Source organism: Thermobia domestica, chromosome 2 (assembly GCF_964235325.1).
Source record: "Thermobia domestica chromosome 2, izTheDome1.hap1.1, whole genome shotgun sequence".
Classification (NCBI taxonomy): Eukaryota; Metazoa; Arthropoda; class Insecta; order Zygentoma; family Lepismatidae; genus Thermobia; species Thermobia domestica.
The window spans coordinates 275727478-275748061 of NC_137455.1; the positions used below are offsets into that span (position 1 = coordinate 275727478).

The 20584-nt window shown below is 36.4% G+C and overlaps 1 protein-coding gene across 3 annotated transcripts in view; it reads left to right on the forward strand.

Annotated features, from left to right (window-relative positions):
* Window positions 1-20584, forward strand: part of LOC145678505 (uncharacterized) — a 393685-nt gene that overhangs the window by 150617 nt on the left and 222484 nt on the right. For all 3 annotated transcript variants that reach the window (XR_014130402.1, XM_081748725.1, XM_081748726.1), the window contains exons 7-8: window positions 2801-3335; window positions 15165-15398. Coding sequence is in view for 2 of the 3 variants with exons in the window: in XM_081748725.1 (XP_081604851.1) it covers window positions 2801-3335; window positions 15165-15398 (769 nt within the window). In the remaining variant the exon portion in view is untranslated. The remainder of the gene's footprint in view (window positions 1-2800; window positions 3336-15164; window positions 15399-20584) is intronic.

Genomic DNA, 20584 nt, shown 5'->3' on the forward strand with positions numbered 1-20584 from the left:
CTCATCATCAGAAGTACTATCGTCAATATCCCATAACTGTGCTAGAAACGCTGCTGCTGCATGTCGTTTACTACCTGAAGACTCCATCATTCGCAAGCAGTGAAACACGTTCTTCAAACAACCACCACAAATCAATGGTTGTTCACAATTATTTCGGGGACATCAATAATACACCTTGATAAAAAGTATAAACAAGAATTGAAAAAGGCATTTTTATCGAGGGTAAGATAAATTAGAAGTGAAATTTGTGGTGGACAAGCACCGCCTGCATGGGTTTTCTCGAGGTTCACCCGTTTCCTCCCACTTTGTTCATTGCACTATTCCATTCCTTTCTCATCTTCACCGTCGCATTTAACCTAGCCGGCATAAACGTGGGACGTAAAACTCAAAGATTTCATTTTCATTTTCAAAGTACATAGGTAGGTGTCAAAATGACCCCCGTGGTAGCTCTAGGTAAATCGGCATTTTTAAAGAAAACCAAAAATAATTGAAAAATGTTATTCAGGATATAATCACACTGGTTAGAGAGAAGAAAAGTGGTGCCCTATGTTTTGTATATTTTAATTAATTTGTATATTCAAATTAAAGGATGATGAACGACGGTGAGGGGTCAAAATGACCCCTTTGGTAGTTCGTGTGTTAAACTTTTGAGAAACAGAAGTTATAAGAAATTGAAAAGTTCAGACTCGTAGCTTGTAAAGTATTATACTAGTAGTTGTGAGAAACTGGCTCCATGGCATTCGGCTAGCTACCGATGTTTTCCGTTCTAGTCCTGTTGTTAGCCTTTATGCAGAAGCAAACGAATAATCCTCGTGAGAAATTTTCAGAAATTATGTAGCCTATGTGCAGTTTCTTCTGAACGTTCTTTAGCATTCCGTTGCGTGGTGGCCTGATCTGTATGACCAATATGCAGCACGTTCTTGGGCTACACGTCCGTGATACATTTATGCATGAGAGTCTCACTACAGACGAATTTGCATGGCTGTTGCTACATATTTGTGCTCTTCCACCGTGACTGTTCATTCTATCAAGGTTTGTCCTTCGATTGTCATCACGTACCAAACAGCTGAGGAATACCAGCAAGAGTTCAGAGCGTTACTGAAACTGTATCCTAATTTTAATGTCTTTTATACAGATGGTTCAAATGTGACAGTTCTGTTGGCTGTGCTTTCGTCATACTAGGGCAGTCGGGAATTGAGTTTACATCGCATATGTTCGGTATTCACTGCTGAACTAACAGCAGTTAAACTTGCTCTCGATCAGGCGCTTTAGCTTTCGCTGCATCGTGGCACTGAATCATAAAGCCTACAGAATGCCTTTACCGAACACCCTTTAGTGCAGGTCGTTCTTGAGAGATGCCATCAGCTACAGCAACTAGGCTGTGCCACCACTGTCGGTTCGGTCCCGGCACACGTCCAAGAAATTTGTGTGCTGACATAGCAGTCAAAAGCGCCTCATTGTCCAGTGTTGCACTAGAGCACACACCTCCGTGCTCGCTTCTCCGCAATTATGTCTTTTAACGGATTTACTCTTACCGGCAGGTGGATTGAATCAGAACAATAAGAATAAAAAAAAAAAAAAAAAACACTCAGTAAAATGTATTTTAGACAATTGGCAGACTACGTCCTGTACTAGTTGCCGAGATAAAATATCCTTACATGCTTGGATATTGGACATCCTCATCTCACTCATTTTTATTTAGTGTGTGGGGGGGCCGCGGTGGCTCAGTGGTAGAGCATTCACCTCTGGTGCTTGGGGTCCCGGGTTCGATCCCAGCCCCCACCAAGTGAACTTTGTGGTGGACAAACACCGTGTGCGTGGGTTTTCTCGGGGTTCTCCCGTTTCCTCCCACTTTCTTCATTCCACCATTTCATTCATTACTCATCATCACCGTCTCCTTTAGCCTAACCGGCATAAACGTGGGACGTAAAACTCAAAGATTTCATTTCATTTCATTTTTTATTTAGTGTGTGGCGCTAAACCGTATTGTAAAGATTGTATCATCCCACTGAATATTCAGCACATTCTTGTGGAATGCCCTTAATACTCTGACCTCAGGGAACGTTTGGGGTTACCGAAAAGTATTAATCAGGTTTTAGAGAATAATTCGGTTAGCAGTGACCATTTTCTCACTTATTCGTGAAATCAGAATAGATAATGCGCCCGGAAGATTTCTTTTTATAATTTTGTGTTACGTGTGTTATTATTATTGGTATTTTTGACTTACTTTCTAATTATATATATTTTGTTATTTATTCTTTTACCCTTTTCATGTTCTTTTTGAGTTTTAGTTTTGTTTTAATGTCTTATTTTTGGCATATATCAAATTGATAAACTTGAACTTCACTTTTTTAAAAGTTTTATTGTGAATTTTTAATGTACAGAATGTGACCTTATCATGACAAGGACAACTAGCCTCGCTCTTGACTTCTGCCATTAAACATCCAATAATGGATCAATCAGTTACTAACCAATCGAACAGAGAAAAGATAATTACTAGTAGTCGAATATCCAGTATGTTCATGTTTTTTCATATGATTCGGCTCTGTTACTGCTGGGTCTTCAGTTATTACTTTATATATATATATATATATATATATATATATATATATATATATATATATATATACATACAAACCATTTTACAACAATATTTCATGTTCAGTATCAAATATCCCGTATGTAAGCGTATAGTTGTAGTTATTCACAACAAATATAATGAAAGCCAATTAGTTCTAAGTGTTAATACTAAATCACATTTATGGGTAAGTTAATTATTTTATATGTAATCTTTTTTCAGGTTGTACCAGCAGAAACACTACCACCAACAACTACGCAAGTAGTCCAGGTGGGAAATGTACTGCAGGTAGTTCCTGCAGCCACAGCCACATTGTCCAAAGCTGGAACAGTTCCTACTCCTGTGAAGCCACCGTTACCACCAGAACCGCCAAGTAAACCTTCGCTTCCTACGTCTGCTCAGGCACCATCTTCTGTTAGTTCTACTGTGGCTTCGATTTCAACACAACCGTCAAATAAAACAACTACAACGTCTATCAAAGCGAATTTCACTCCCGCATCTAACAGTTTGACTGCCACTCCTACTGCTACCGTTCCTGTCACGTCTCCTGCAGTTCCATCGTCGGTCCCTCAAACGGAAGCCAAATTTCCGTTACCTTTGGATGCAGCGCCTCCTTTACCAATTACTAAAGTAGATCCGATTCATTTATCTCCAGAAAAAGCAGCTGCTGAAATTACTCAGGCACCTGGGTTGGAAAACTTGTCGCCAGTTCAAGCCAAAGCAGCAGCAGCCGTCGTTTCAGGAGCTACAGCATTAGGTAAGAATTAACATACACATTAGTTTGTAGAGGAGTAGGGAATTTTACTGCCCTTTGTCAAATATATAAAGGGTTCAGGATGAAAAAATTGTTAACATCTGAAGTTGATATTTTAGTACTGTACTTCTGTAGACCATACGGAATGTGCAATGCGATGGAAGAAAAGTACACATAATTTCGTCAGAAAGAAGCTACGATATTTTGAATTTTGTTTGGTATGTTTAATTTCAAAGTTTTCCTTTTAAATACAAGTTCGCTGTTTTTGTTCTGAACTCTTAATTTCAGAAGCATTATTAAAGAACTAAACTAGGTTCTGTTTATTTACCAGAATTTAGTTTTGTATTTAGTAAGAACAAGATATTCATATTGTGAAGAAGAAGTAATCAAAAATACGGCTTTTGTTTTATGAATATAGCAAATGACACAAGCATTTCTTCTCTTGACGGGAATCTTCGAAGTCGATTGTATGAAAATATGTTATTACTGATTCTAATAAAAATAAAGGGCAAAGTAATAAGAATCGTAGGTACTGGGAAGTATCAGGCAGAAATAGTATGGTTTATTAGAATGACATAATTTAGGTGGTACATATACTGTTGACTGGCATGCGTAGTTACAAAGTTATGAATTAAGTATCAATTTTTATTCTAATGACTTGCTTGGGCTATGTACTTGTGTCAACTCAGAAGCACTCTTTGCTCCATAAAACTTGTTTATAAAGTATATATATATATATATATATATATATATATATGTTTAGTTAAATAGTAAAACTGAAGGTAGATTTATTGCTTATGAACAACCCATACACTAATTAGCTGAAACACCTTACAAAAAATGTTCAGTTTAATAATGATAAATGTCATAAATCTAATAAACTTAAGAACTTTCAGAAATTTGGGTCATATTTTACCGAGGTTCATATCGAAAGTGTGAGCTGTTTACGTATAACTCCAATTATGCTCAATTTTCGAGTTATATGTTTCTGCTAGTTTTCAACATAGTTTCCATCCACTTCTACATGCCTTTGCAATCTTTGTATCTCACTATCAAAAGCGTCTGAGAAGTCTGTGGGGTATGCTTTAGACACTCATAAATGTCACTTCCGAGGCTACTTCTAAACGGAAAAGGCTGATTTGTAGTGAATTTTAAATTTTTCTTGTGAACAGAATAGATCAGGGACGAATGTTCTTATTGTGTAAAAGCCTTCTTATACGGGGCCCATCTTCTATGTATCCAGCTATCGAGGAACCTAACCGTGAACCGACTTTGACAACTTCAAATGGTCTGTCAAAATTCTGGCCGCGATGCAATGAGATAATATTTTAATAGTAGAGACATCTTCAGCGGTTATTCTCCCGTCCTCCACGCGTAAAGCCTCAAAAGGAACAACGTTTTTTGAGGTGGTTGCACAAATTGAGCTTCCGGACCTTGGTATGTCTCCAGTTAAGAGCCCCCTCGCCCTAAATTCCCGCACCCACTTCAGTACAAGAGCAGTGTGAAAGAGAATCAAAGCTGGATTAACAAACGAACGCGAGCAAAGAGTCGCACAAAACATTGTTGATATACTGATTGAAGGCTACAGAATAGGCGTCGTTGTATCTGATACATTGGACTTGTCGATCCGGGTTCGATTTCCGGCGGGAGCTCATGTGGTTCGGATTCCACGTTAATCAGTAAGTTCCTTCTCATGTATCCTCGCTGTTAAAAGGGCCATTAAACACTAAATCAATTCAACATTGGACTTGTTAGACTTCATCATTGCAGACAGCACTGAGCTCAACATAGAAAGCTTACCTTTGTGAAGGAAATGTTCTGTTTCGAGCTCTTCAGATCCAGATTACGATCCCTTAGAAGATGAACCCATACCTTAGGAAGTAGAAAGATACGCCACAGAGCTCTGAAGAGAGAAATAAATAAAGAAGACTTACTGGCTAGTCCCCTAATGCTGTCGATGAATGGCCAACAAGAGTAGTAAATCATGAAGAAATTCACTTGCATTACAAGTAAACAACAAGTTCAATGGCACATTCTTCACGACATATTGTCTAGTAGCTAGTGTTGCTAAAAATTACTTCGGAGGAAATATGTAAAATAGGCGAACTAAAAGATTCGATATAACTTTGGAATTAAATCGACTGGGGTGAAATTTAATGTAGTTTTAAGTATACTATAAATTCGATTATACCTAGAACGTTTCATTCCGTTGTACTAATTCTCTCAACCTTTACTGGTAAATGTACATTCGGGAAATAGTGATTAAAGGATTCCCTTTGTCATTGAAAAGGTTAAGGAATGCATCCTGGTTGTGTCGTTTATACGCACTTCAAAAGAGTCGTGAAACGAAAAATATCCTTAAACTATCGAAGAACCCTCTTTGATATGAACAACCCGTGGAGCATAGTGCCGATGAAGAGCTTCATTGTAACGATTCTTAGCTCGTCACTGCACATCATTGGAGTACAAAGGAAAATAGCTTTATCACCAAGTTCCTCATTTCTAGTTTTCCATCACATAGTTTGCTGACCACTTCACGTAGCGTTGCTCTTAACTGAGGCTTATTCACAGCATTCTGCTTCAAATGGCCATCAATGGGCACTTCCACTGATTTCCTTTTTATTAATTATTATTGTGCTGTAAATAATTTAGAGCTGGCTGATTACGGAAAACACAGCTTCACTGTGTTGATTCTAACGAGGACAAATTTGCGATTGAATTTCGATCTTTTACTTATACACTTAAAACAATGGTCGTCATGTTTGTACGTTATCTGTCGGTCCAGGGGAAATTTGAAAAGTAAACTGTATGGCTATTTGTTTATAATAAACTATTTGAATAGATTCGAATATCTAAAGACAAGGTTTTAGTGTACTAATGTGCAAGATTATTTAAATATATATATATATATATATACTAAAGTATTAATAAGTTGTAAAGTCAATGAATTGAATTTATTAAACCAGTTACATACAGTATGTAACTAGTGTTACTTTCAGTCCGTACCTACATACGCACTTCCCAAGTTTAACATTTCGTATAATATCTGTAATGTAAGCTACACGTATGACACGAAAGCTGTTGTGATAATGTTATTTAGTATCTTCACTAAATGGGCATTGTTTGAAGCTGAGTTAATTCACTAATTAATGTCATATTTGGGTCACCAACCGACCTTACGAAGCGAATTTTATTCATACTTAAGAAAAAATGCTGGAAAAGCACGTGATTTTATGGTAGAGTGCTAATTTCTGGTATGCAGGTTGGTCGTAGATTCGATAAGGAATCCGCTCAGGGGGAGAGCACAGTGAGATTTACTCTGAGTGAACATTTCCTCAAGTAAAAATAAACTAAATTCTCTGCTGAATTTAATACCGATGTCTAGGAATCTAATAGTCTCCGTAACTAAGAATTATTTTTCTGAGATTTTTGGCCTCTGTTATATTGAAGACTAGTTTCATATGATGGAATCATGAAGTTAAAATTTTGGACAGAAAGAAAATGTCCATTGCATATTATTTTATTTTATTTTAATTGGTTGGAGTGAGCCAGTCTATAAAATGAAGAAATTCTTACTTAATTTGACATTATTTAGAGTATTAAACATGAAACTTTATGGGTGTGATGTTAGTAAGTATCTCGTTCAGAGTTACATTGGTGACTTGAGGTTTAAAGCTAGTAATACAGTATATCGATATTTGGACATCCGTTGGGAGTTAGCTTTGACATATCAACAAATTGGGTGCATTTATTTATGATGTGCGTATTGTACCTCCAAGCACAATGGTCCACATGCAAATACCGAACAATATCAGCAAGAGTTTGGAGTATTGCTGAAACAATACCGAGATTTCAATGTTTTATACGGACAGGTCCACGAAAAATTTATTGGATCTCGTTTTACTTATCTTCCCTATTTAGTACATCATATCAACCGTCCATATTATGAAGATCGCCTTATTCTAATAAGTATTCGGCCTATTCTTATAAGATGCCCGGAATACACAGATCCCGGGGGAACGTTTAGTACTGCCAAAAATTCCTAGTCCGGTTTTGGACGATAACACACTTTTTAGTGCCAGAATTCTCGTGTATTGGTACGATTGAAATAATTAGGTAACGTTTTCTGAGGTTTCCTGTTTAGCTTTTAACCAGTTTAGTTCAGTTATGATTATTTGATATTTTTATTTATTTTTGCTGTGTTATTTTTTCTTTTAGTTTTCATGAATTCTAGTGTTAATTTTAATTTTTGTTTTCTAATTTTGTTTTATTCTATATTTCATCCAGCTTTTAAGACCTGTCCCAGAAAGTTAGGTACATGTATCGATAGGCAGTAAAATAAGATTGAGGAAGTATGAAAACACAGTTCTTTTATATCTTACCTATTATTAGAAAAAATGTCAGGCTTGTGTGACATTGTTTTTCTGGAAAGTAAACGAATCTGGAAAATGAGCAAATGTTTCTCGTGATATTATACATGAGAGATTGCACTGTACTCTTTGTTGGCCTACAACCACATCATCTTGAAGAATGTGAAATTTTCATCACACTTCTCTGCGCCTTACGCAGCCTTTGTTGTTACGATTGCCCTGTATAGCTCAATCAATCAAAGTTCAGAAGAGTTGAGAAGATGGCATTTTTCTTCATAAATTCCACCTTGTGATTAGTTAACCTTTTACGTGTTACTCTTGAGTAGAGTGCTCTGAATAAAACTGGCCAAATTTTTCAATGCCGGTTGTCTTTTTAGCATCTAGAGAATTATTTCTATATGCAGACTAAGATACAGTGGTCCTGCAAGTCTGGAAAGATTATATTTGCAGTAAGGTTTTTCATCGAATACAAGACTGATTCTTTTGGTAATCAATAAGCGATATAACAATTTTGCTTGTTTAATAGCAATATTTTGTTGTTAATTGATACCGTTGGCGCTTTTTGTTTTCTGTAGGACTTACGTTGTTCCTATTATTTTTATTGTTATTATTATTATTATTATTTTATATTTATTCATTCAATGGTCGATTTTGTTGTTCCACACATTTTGCCTAAATCACGCATAGAGAACAATAGGTGTCGTTTTGATTTGTTTTAGTACTTTCCGTTCCAAATTTTTGTCAATTGTTCCATTTATTCTTTCATTTTCTGGTTTTTCATTTGTGCTGTGGATATCCCTGAACTTCTCAGTTGTTTGTTTCAATGTTCATGGTGATGTTACGATGAGTCTCTGCAATTTCGTCTTGTTTTCTAACTAACAACGCAGAATTCGTTCCCGCACCTTGTCACGTTTTGGCACATTCTATTTTTCGGGATGTCCTAGCTGAAAAATAGCAACACATTAATAGAGGAAAGTTACTCGCATTCCACAATATGTATATCAATTCATTATTAAACCCGGTCTTAGCGAAACAGTGACACAAAAATAGAGCAAAACTTTCTGGGATATGCCTTATATTATTTTCTCTGTTTTCATAATTTTCTATTTTATCATTGTTTTTGTGTGACATTACTTTATTAACAGCATGCGTTGGCCATGATGAAACAGAAAATCTTTCTATCTATCTCCTTTGTCTTCATCTTTTATCCCTTCCTCTCGTACATGCCATCTGGAATAATGATAAGGAGCACATAACTCAGGAATACCAGCAAGAGTTAGGGTAGTGTCGTGATTTTAATGTTACGTATGTGGATGGTTCGAAAGATAAGAATTCTGTTAGCTGTGCCATCGTTGTAGTCAAAAACAGCTCAGACTATAGTTTGCATTACCCATGTTCAGTATTCTTTTCTAAATTAACTGTAGTTAATTTTTTCTTATCTTCGGTGCTTCAGCTTTCACTGCGTCGTGAGCATGTCTGCGCTGTCTCAAAACGTCCTTGGATGAAGCCTGCAGAATGTACGTATGTAACACTTTCTCATGCAAGACATTCTTGTGAGGTGCCATAGCTACAGGACTGTATGTCATTGTTATTTGCTTGAAACCAGACCAATGATAATGAGCTCTATTCCATGAAAACTATTTTGAACAATTGGCAGATGCCTGGTAATAATTGCCAAATTAAAGAATCCTGGAGCGCTTGCATATTGGGCACAAACATCTCTCAAATTTCTATTTAGTGCGAGACATCAACCGTCCATATTACGAAGAATGTATCAACCTGCTTTGTATTAAGCACATTATTGTTCAAATCCGGAATACTGTGATCTTAGAGAACGCCTGTTTTTGGCACATAAGGCTGTTTTTAGTGACTTTATCTATTTTATTCGTGAGACTGAGATAGTTAACATTGTCTGAGACTTCTCTATTATTTTGTTTGATGATTATTACTGTTATGTACTTATTTCTTTTTGTTTATTGTATGTTTGTTAGTTATTATTTTATCAAATTCAAGACCTTTGTTTTAATTTTGGTGTTTATTTATTTTGTATTCTATATTCATTAATCTTTCGTTCTCCTTTTTGCTTGTAGAAGTCATTTTTTAGTTCTTATGTTCAAGGTCCTTTTATGAGCGGCATTGTGTCCGCACGTGTCTTTTCGTTATGAGGACAAATAACCTCCCAGAAAGTAAACTATGCATTAAAAAAAAAAAATTAAAAAACCTTCATATGATTTTAAATTATTTATTTATTTTCCAAGACTGATCTTCTGATTTTTAATGCTGTTAATACAATGTTTTACGTTTTTATTACCCCTAATAAATTGACATATATATATATATATTTACTGCTCCATAACTTGTGAACAGAAAACGTGCACAACATAATATAGCCTTTTGAAAATCTGACTCAAAATTTGACACCCAAAACTCGGGAACGAAAAGCCCACATAACAAATATTTCATGCGCTTATGTAGCAGGTCAAGGAGTATCACCATGCTAAGTTTCATCCCGTTCGGGTGAGTTCTTTATTATTAAGTATTCTGCCTGTCTGCAGGTTTTGAAACTAATAGGGACTTCTTTCTTTCCTTAGGTGCGAGTCTGGAATTGTTTCATCTACGTTTCTTGATCTTCAGCTTACTCTTTTAATCCTGATATTTTACTCCTCCCCAAATCGATCAATTATGAGTTTCTTCTCTACGCTTTCTTTCCATTTTCTCCTCTATAGCGTTATGAAGAAGACATATCTTCTGAAAATTTGTCCAATCCAATTTGCTTTCCTACGAAGATTACTGGCTAAAAACATCCTCTTCTCTCCCATCCTTTTAAAACCTCTACGTTTGTTACTCTTTCTATCCATTTTATATTTTCCATCTTCCTCAAACACCATATTTCGAAGCATTCCAAGTATTTCTTCTCGAACTTCCGTAATATCCAAGTCCTAGAACTATGCAGTGTAATACTCCAATATATATCATTTGACCAACTTCTTCCTTAGTTCAGTATTAAGCGTGCTAGCTAAGAGTGATATTTTCTTGTTGAATGCCTGTTAAGCAACAGCAGTTCATGATCTGATCTAATTGATGCAGTAAACGTCTCTCATCGAAAGACTTTCTAGATATTTGAACTGATTGATCTCTTCAAGCTTTCTTTGTTGTACTCTGATCCGTAAGTGCGTCTCTCCACGGGATATTCTCTTAACTTTCGTCTTTTCGATATTGATTTACATTTCATATCGTTTCCCGGTAGTGCTCGGAATTTTCGGGTAAACGGGACACGTCTGCCCGCTCGTTACTCGATGACTTGTTTTACTCGATCGAATGTGAGCTCTGGTCATTACCCTTCAGCCCATTTCCCCGAAAAAATCTATAGACTCGTCAGAACCGATACCTCTTATAACCGTTAGACCCAGCAGATTCATTATGAATCCGTACATAATACAATTCGTGGTGTAATAATCACTTGAAATTACTTTTTTAAGATTAGTGACAAACTATGTTGTGTTCATTCAAATATACTGTCAACATGTTTATGCTTAAAAAAGAGAAAGGAAAGAAAAAACATTGAAAATTAAAAATACATATATTACATCACTTCACATACCAATAACTTCAACGAATAGCTTTCCAGAGTAGGAGTATACCTTTGTGGCCAAGTAAAAACACTACATGCATCATCTGCGTGTCATCCTGAGTTTGGTTTCAGGTGTAGCATAATGCCTCAAATAAGTTCCTTAGTTGACATGCCTACGAAACAAGAGTTTAAGCTGTCTTGGAAGGTGTCATGAAAGTGATGTCTCATCTCGGAAAGTGTATCCGTTTCTACTAGAAGATCTCGTCTCGTCTGATCACGCAGATTTTGTCTAATCTTTCTTCGTGGGTAATTCCTAAGTACTATTTTGATATATATATATATATATATATATATATATAGTGTTCCAGAACAACAGGGACAACGTTTGGGAGGTGATTCCTGACACCAAGATAAGACAAGAAGTATAGACCAACCTGGGTGCACAAATGCTTCCTTTTGGAGTTACAGGCTGCCGAAAACATGGAAAAATGAACTTTAAAGGTCTATAACTCCAAAACTATGGGACCTACCGTAGTCAGGTCAAGACTTCACTTACGAACTAGTATGTCCCCTACCCAAATATGCATGTTTCAGAATCCTGCGGTACTTCTGCAACAATTTTTATAGAGGTAGTTGGTGAGTACTTCAAATTATATGCCCGTAGTCAAACTTCCTCCATAAAAATTGTTGCGTGAGTACTTAAGATTCTCAAACATAGATTTTTGGATAGGGCACATATTAGTTTCTAAGTGAAGTCTTGACCCGACTACGGTAGGTCCCATAGTTTTGGAGCTATTGACGTTTAAAGTTCATTTTTTTTATGTTTTCGGCAACCTATAACTCCGTAAGGAAGCATTTGAAAAAAATGAAATGAAATGAAATCTTTCAGTTTTACGTTCCACGGATATGCCGGTTAGACTTGTGCACCCATGTTGGTCTATACTTTTAGTCTTATATTGGTGTTAGGAATCATCTCCCAAACATTGTCGGTGTTGTTTTGAAACACCCTATATATAAATATATAAATATATATATAGCTAAAACAAAATCACTAATTTTTTTTTTTTTTTAATATTTTTCGCAGGTTTTAATTCAACAATACATAAAACAGTTCGTGTATTTTGTGAATCTTTGTTCGTAGTAACATTTCAAAGTAGGTATAAGGTTTTCTAACCTGAAGTTACAGACATATTGCCAGGTTGTTACAGCTGTCTTCTGTAATCCAATGTTAACTGAAACAGCACCTTGATATTCTCAAAAGTTAATGTTGAGAGTCTTGTGTTTCTATCTGTTGGTGTTAGTGTATGTAGATGATGGTTTCATAGGCTAAGTAATCTCAAGAAGGAAGTTTTTTTTTCCGAACACATCCTCTCTGACCAATTGGTGTGGAGCCCTTCCCAATATCTTATCACCTCCCTTTTCATGAAGCTAGTCTGCTTCTGATTCACCTTTGTATTTGTTTATATACAATGTACAGTAAGGTACAAGAGAACATTTAAACCCCATAAAATTCTTTTTTCAAATAAGTGTGTTGTTCACTTCAAAACGGCTGTACGAAAAACTTAGTAGCGGAGGTAAACAATATTCAAATACTACAAGGAGAATGCGCAGATTAAACTTCTGAATCTTACTTTTTTATTCTCTCTCTTACATACTGTCATTAGATGCTGTCTTACATATGCCTGCTTACTCTAACATGTGCCTAACTATTCTTTACAATGCAGTGAAGCATCCATTAACGGACACCTCTCAATAGGAGTCACACCCATAATACAGGGAAACATTTTTGTTTCGGCAAAAATATATGTATTACTATGTCTTTTTTACGGACACACTCAGATACAGACACGGATAATCTTTATACTCCCACCGTTTTAGTAACTTCTTCATAACGAACAGGAATTATTCTCAGCTCGTATTTATTTGGGATGGAAAGTACTTTCTGCAATCTAAAAATAAATCTTCAGTTGATGTCCTTAACTGATCCAACAATTACAGCAAATTTCAATCAGAAATTATTGTCCGCAGAATTATATGGCAACGGAAGACAATTATTACAGCCTTTTTTCCTAAGAAATTCGTAAACCATTTAATTAATTAGGTCTGTCTGCATCTTCAGTAATTAATAATAATGTTCCTACTGGATTACTTTTAATACGAATTTAATACAAATAGTATGTTTGACTTGTAGTTGAGAAGAAAATTATCACACAAGAATTTCGCAGTACAGCTCCATATAAACATGTCCCCCATGGATTACTTTTGTTTCTTTACAGAAAGTAATTTTCCCTCATTACCCCAGTAATTCGAATCCCCGCAGAATCAGTTCCATTTTTCCGCTGTGTCGTGTTTGATCCTGATCGATTTAATTCGTACGTAACGGTTATGTAAGAAAGAATATCTATATGCATAGTATTACGTGGAGAAAGCTGTTCAAATTATGAAGACATTGACAGCATATATTTTTATTTGTGTATTTGTTATTTGATTTGAACCTATAAAAGCGATACTGTACAGAAAAATGATAGTAGAAATCACACACAAGAAAGTTTAACTAACTGGATATGTATAGAAGTGGTAAAAATATAGAAACGTTTTGATATGCATGGCTGATCTTGACATGTTTATTGTTTCGGAGTTTGTACGTGTCACTGCCGTTTTTATCCAGTTCAACCACCGGTACAATCTCAACACGTGGCAAGCAAAATTTGCATCCGAAACAGCGTTGTGTACAGTTACCATTGAATTATCAGAGGTAATAGAATTCGAACACAAATTGTTGGGACTCATGATAGGTACCTCCGTAACCAAACTAGCGAAGATTTTAGATATGTCTCAAGGCACCATATCCAAGATCATGGCCGCATATAGCACGACCAGGAAAACGACATCTGCTAATCACCAGCATGAACGGAATGTATTATTGAATGATAAGAGGCATAAAACATTGCATAGGATTGTGACGAAATGTAGATAATTATAGTTGCTAAAATGACTGCTGCTACCTAAACAGTATGAAGGGAATTAATTCACGAACAATGTATTTATGGACTAATTGGAATTTTAAAATTATTTATAATCGATCAAAATGCTACTAAGAGAAGATAGTGAATCCAAAGTCATAAAAACTGGACTGTGGAACAAGTGAAGACAATCATTTAGTCGAATAAGTCAATCCTTACAGTGTTTTAGACTTCCGGCCGAATTTGCATGTGGAGAACGCCATCTCAAGCGCACAATCTGGGTTGTTTGCTGCCAAGAGTTTATTATTATTATTATTATTATTATTATTATTATTATTATTATTTAGCTAGGCTTCCTTCGTGGTTTGAGCAGCTACATTATGGTATTCTAGCAGACACATCATCACTACCAACATCTGTGTGACCATTTTGAGTAATCATAGTACATCCAGTTGTTCAAACTTCATTCCGCAATGGTGATGCCATTTTCCAAAATGACCAATAGAATGAAGAAAGTAGGAGGAGACGGGAAGACCCTGAGATAATTATGCACACGGTGTTTGTCGCGAGCTAGGATCTAATTGCGCACTCCACGTATTAGTGGTGAACGCTCTGTTATTGAGCCACCGCAACCCTCTTATTTTATTAAGTCTTTGTTGTCAGTGTTAGAGACAAATGTGCGAGCGCGTTTTGCGGAATGTTACAAGATTCCCTTGAAAACCATATAAGACCTCTCTATATCCATTGCAGGAGAATGCAAGCTATTTTGCAACCAAAGATTTCCCACACCATATTAGTCAGGGTAAGTGCTTTTTGTCAGGTAATTCCATATTTTTGTTACCTCGTGTATCACTTAATATAACTATAATCCAATGTTGCTGTGTAATAACATATTTTCTGTACTATTTACTTTTATGTTTTCTTGTAGGAATGACAATTACCGATTATCTTCAACACTATACAAACGTTCTTATGAAAAGTGCAACGGTTGCGGCAAATACACAAAATTCCACACCCAAGGAAGAAAATACAACCAAGGATGAATCACCGAAGCGTAATGAAGACATGGAAAGCATAGAGAAGCAAATAATTTCACTAACGAAGAAGAGGAAGAAACGCAGAGAATCGACAAAAGTACCAGTTATTATTAAATCTCGATTAAGTAAGTTAATTTTATTTTTGTAGCTTTTGGGTAACGGATGTAAGAAATATATAATATTCTGTCATTCTTTCTTTGAGATTTCAATGTAGATAACGTAAATGATAGTAATTCTGTTCATATGTGTCAAAATGTATTCGGAAAATAATACGCGAAAGTACTGAAAGTCTATTCACTCCCAAAATTAGAAAGGTGTTAGGAAACACCGCCAAAAAAAAAAAAAAAATTGGTTAAATGAAGCTTCACACTAAAATATGAAGAGTATTATTGACCAAAAGGAGTGGACAATTGCAATATCCCCGCCGAAGATTGGTCGAAATGATGAAATGAAGAACCAGAACTCGAAAACGAAGTGTTGGATAGATCATAGTACTTATTCGAGTCTAGATTCCATTAATGTACCAATGGATGTGGAACAGAGGCGGCAACAGGGTTACCCTCGAAGCATAGAAGGAGATCAATTAGGTCTTACAGAAACGAAAAGTGATAGGTTAAAATCTAAAGACTGGCTAATATTTTATATCCACTGGCACTGAATCGAGGTGCAAAATAGCTGCTATGTTCTTTTACCTGACATTTCGTTCATATGACATTTTTCTTTTATATCGTTCTGACTAATTTTCGGCTGGCAATAACTTCAAAATGACGCATTCGTGCACCAATGTTGATTAATAATTTTAGTCATATTTGCGTGTGAAAATCCATCTGCCTCGTTTTGTGGTGATATCGAACACCTTGTATAGTTCGATAGGTAGGATTTCAGGGGAAAATTCAAAGGAACGAAGAAGATACTTTCTTCGCTTTTACCTTTAGACGATGGTATAGCCGTTCTGAGAGAGTTACGTGTTCAGTTTTACTTTTGGACAGGACTCACATAAGTAGGGTAAAATCATTTATAAAGTTAAGAGAAAGTGAACTCTGTAGTGTCTCAAAAGAGTGTCATTAGAGTGAATTCCTTCATTTTGTCGATTTGCAGTATCTGGCATCTAGAACCAGTTCCTTGTTAACAGCTACTTCCCACCATTGTCAACCGAACATCAATTGTATTTGTGTGTTAATAAGCGATAAGTCATCTAAACGTAATGAAGACATTGAAGGCGTAAAGAAGCTATTGAATAAAACAAAGAAACGTAAAACTCAACAAAAATACGTGTTACTAAATCCTTATTAAGTAAGTTAATTTTACTTACGTACCGTACATATTCTATTACCTTCCCCATAATTTCAAGGTTTTGTAACACCTTGTAGGAATTAGAAAAAGAGAGGAATCTTGTTATAAATTATCTCAATACTAATAGTAGTATCCGTCCTTTTCCCGGAAGGAGGTAAGTGAAAAGTACAGTTGAACTCGGTTGTTGGAACATCGGTTTTTGCGACTTCTCCGACTTACTACTCGAGAATCTCGTTGATTTGAGTTCCGGAAATTTTTCAACCCAGAGCCGCCTCTCACAGAAGCTTCATTCTTATTTGCATTCACTATATTGAATTTCTGCTAGCTACCTACTCTGTATGTATATTCCAAAATTTGTTTCTTTGCACTAAGAGATTCAAAAGGAATATGTTATATTAATTGTATAATCTCTTTCTCGACCCCTTTGATGCAGAATTTATTAATAGTAAATTCGTATAACTTTGTTCGATATTCCTACTCTGGTATCAGGAAATCCATTTAAAGAATTTCGTAATATTTTAACTATTTTGTAATAGTTAAAAGAGTTTCCCTCTTCATCTTAACTGTAATATTAAGTTTACCTCCCATCCTTTGCGTGAAATTTGCAAAACTCTTCTAAGTGGGTTAATTATCCCTGTTGTCTGTCTCAAAATGCACATACTGTATACCAAACTTCATAGATTTATGTGTAGCGATTCAAAAGTAACTAAATTTCCTCTTCATATCTTCGAGTTGGAATTTCTTTTATGCTTTGTTAAAAGAAGTCATCCTTATGCATCGTCCGTATTAAATGCCTCCTATACCTATGAAGTAGAATTTCCAAAATTCTTCAAATAACATGTCGTTATGTGCAACGATTCAGGTCTACTTCGTTCACCCTTGTAGAGGGGAATTTCCGAAACTTGTTGAAGGGAGTGCGATATTTGTATTCTGTGCATCAAGTATTATTCTATGCAAAATTTCATGCCTTGTTAACATGTAACATAAGACGTTGTTTGATACGTATCGGACTGATGCGCAGGGGCCAGAAACACCCAAAACCTGGCTAAAACACCAAAAATGAAAGTTTATGAAAGGGTCTATCACCTAACATTTATAATCCAGGAAGGTCCCAGTCATGTACAGTTATCAGTGTTACTGACGTATCTTCAATGTTTTGGTCAGGAGTGAACGCCAAAGTGAACTTCGTAAATGTTCTGTATTAATATGTATTTTCTTTGTTAGAGAAGGTTAAGTTCGCGATATTTTTACGCATATTAGCGTCATATCCACGAATGAGTAACTATTGTTTATTTCATCTGTGTATATTATAATTCAATGATAGACATGTAGTTATCACATTATATGTAATTTATCAATTCTATGGATGCTTATGGAGAAGTAAGTTGTAAATCACGAAGAAAAAACACATTTTTATGGTTTCGTAGGTTTGTAATCCGGAAAAAGCGGATACAAGGTGAGGTTTCTTGCTAATGTGGTACTTGAATTATTTATCCTAGCCCCGCCAAGTAAACTTTGTGGTGGACAAACACCGTGTGCGTGGGTTTCCTCGGGATTCTCCTGTTTCCTCCCACTTTCTTCATTCCACCATTTCATTCATTACTTATCATCACCGTCTCCTTTAGCCTAACCGACATAACCGTGGGACGTAAAACTCAAAAATTTAATTTCATTTTCGAATTATTTATGTTTCTGGAACAGTGAACCAATTTTGCCCGTTAAGATTGTAAGTGCATATTTACTGAGGATAGTGTGTGAAATTTCCTAACCAAAATACACCATATTAATACCAAGTTTGTTCTTTTTTCAAAGTAATGTCACATAAAATAACTAAAAGAAAGCTATTTAAGTTTCTGAAGAATGCAGAAGGGAACAGAGAAACCAAAAAGCAGCAGCTCCTGCGCTTCGCGGAAGATGAAATATCAGATGGTGGGATGTTACGTAGTGCTGACCAAAAAGCAGTATGCGAATTGGCTGGATACTGATACTAATCTGAGTGATAGGGAACCACAGCCATCGACCTCGGCAAAAGTCGGACGCACAGAGGCAGACCTTGCAGAAAGAGTGAAATATCAAAGAGGAGAAAAACAGGCAATTCAGTAAACCGAGAGTGGAACCACTCTTGCTTACGCATTCGCGATGAAGTACAGAGAACAAAGAGAACTTCGGAAGTCTAAAGTACTACAAGGAATCGAGGTAACTCCAACTAGAGCGACCAAGATTAGGAAGTCCTGGACACAATCCAAATACATAGGGCAACTTTGTACGATTCAGATAAGGCTCTGGCATTGTTTTGGAAACAAATTTAACTAAACACCAGTACCAGCTTCCTTGGAGTGAAGCGAAGAAACTGGGGCATGATATTTATCCCGCTTGTAAGCACGTACGACATGCAACACGACATCCATTTGACGATGGTAGACGGCAAATACTGCACAAAATTGTTATGTATGTCACAAAACCTAAAGATACGAGCAATTACAGGAAGACCTCTATCAGCAAGCCTGAAGATCCCAAGTCCTTCAGATTTTGTCTTTCTATATTACATGCTTGAATTAGGTTCGTGGAGTGGCTGCTTCATGTAGCCTAAAGACTTAACATACAGAAATGGCAAGTCCGGAAAGAAGATCAATCATCCGTGAAGAAAAGGAAGGATGACATCCAAAAGAAAGCTGAGTTAGGTCTCATTGTTGATGAGACAAGGGCAGACGGCAGCCGAACATCAAATGAAGGCAACATGGCCAGAAGGTTCTTTTCAGAATGCGGAAGCGGAAGCCATGATAACGAGCCTCCACACGAAACTCATCGAGAAGTGCTTGTTATTACAGGCATTATTCTAAGGCTGGACATTGACGCAGACAGATTTGAAGAGTGGGCAAATAATATCCAGGAACTGCAAATTATCCGTGGTTCTATATGCCGGCTTCAGTTCTTAAGATTCTTGCTTATAGCCAGTCCATCATTGCTCATTGTTTGCTTCCGATAGGATAAATGTCCGAAGAGGCCCAGGAGGTTAGAAATAAGCACATTAAGCAGCACCGAGAATATCACTCACGGAAGTGCTCTAGCAAGAAAACAGTGAAAGACGTTATGCTCCGTCTCTTACTGACATCTGATCCCCTTTCTTCGATCTTCCGATAGCCCGTCTGAACAAAACAGACACTTTTTCGGGAAGTCCTTTCCCTCCTGAAGCCCCCCCCCCCCCATGTATGCAACAAGTAATGAGTCTGACTGAATAACTAGCCATGTAAGTACCTCTGTAACTATTTTTTCACTTTGCTTTACATTCAAACCTTGAGGATAATACATAGTAATGAGTAATGTGAATTTAACGATGTGAAATGAGAATGTAAAAAAGGAAGCACAGGAAATCCGACAATACGTTTTATAAAGAATTAACATGGGAAACACATGAGAAACCAAAACACATTTAATAAAGACAATTCGCACATAAAAGAAAAGACTGTTTTGTGGTATAGATTGTATAAAAAGTGGCTGCGATAGTTTGCGATCTTTCGAGACTTAATAATGTATGACAAACATGATTTCATTTGTTCTTGTTTTCACATACAATTGTTCTGTAATATCTATACCCCTATTACACATATTCACATATTTTGCAATTTGTGTCCGCCATATTGGATCCGCCATTTTGAATTTTCCCCTTTAAGTATCAAATTCGTACTAAGCGACCTTCTAAACCTATGTATACCAAGCTTCATAAAATTGAAACACGACTTCCTATTTCGACCAGGTTTTCGGAGTTCCTGGTCCACTGTGCGATGTTGAAAAGGTACTCACCTTAGAAATAAGCTTGCCCCTACTACCGATGGTATTCTGTTCGATCTACCGTACTGTGGTCAATTGTCCGACATCGAGTGGAGCAAAATCTGGCAAAGCATGGGCCAAGAGAATTCGGTCTCACTCTCCACAAATTTTTTAGAGATCAGACGGTGCGCAGCCGTCGGCGTTGGATATATCTTCTTGATAGGCCAAAGCCACAGAAATCCATTGGACT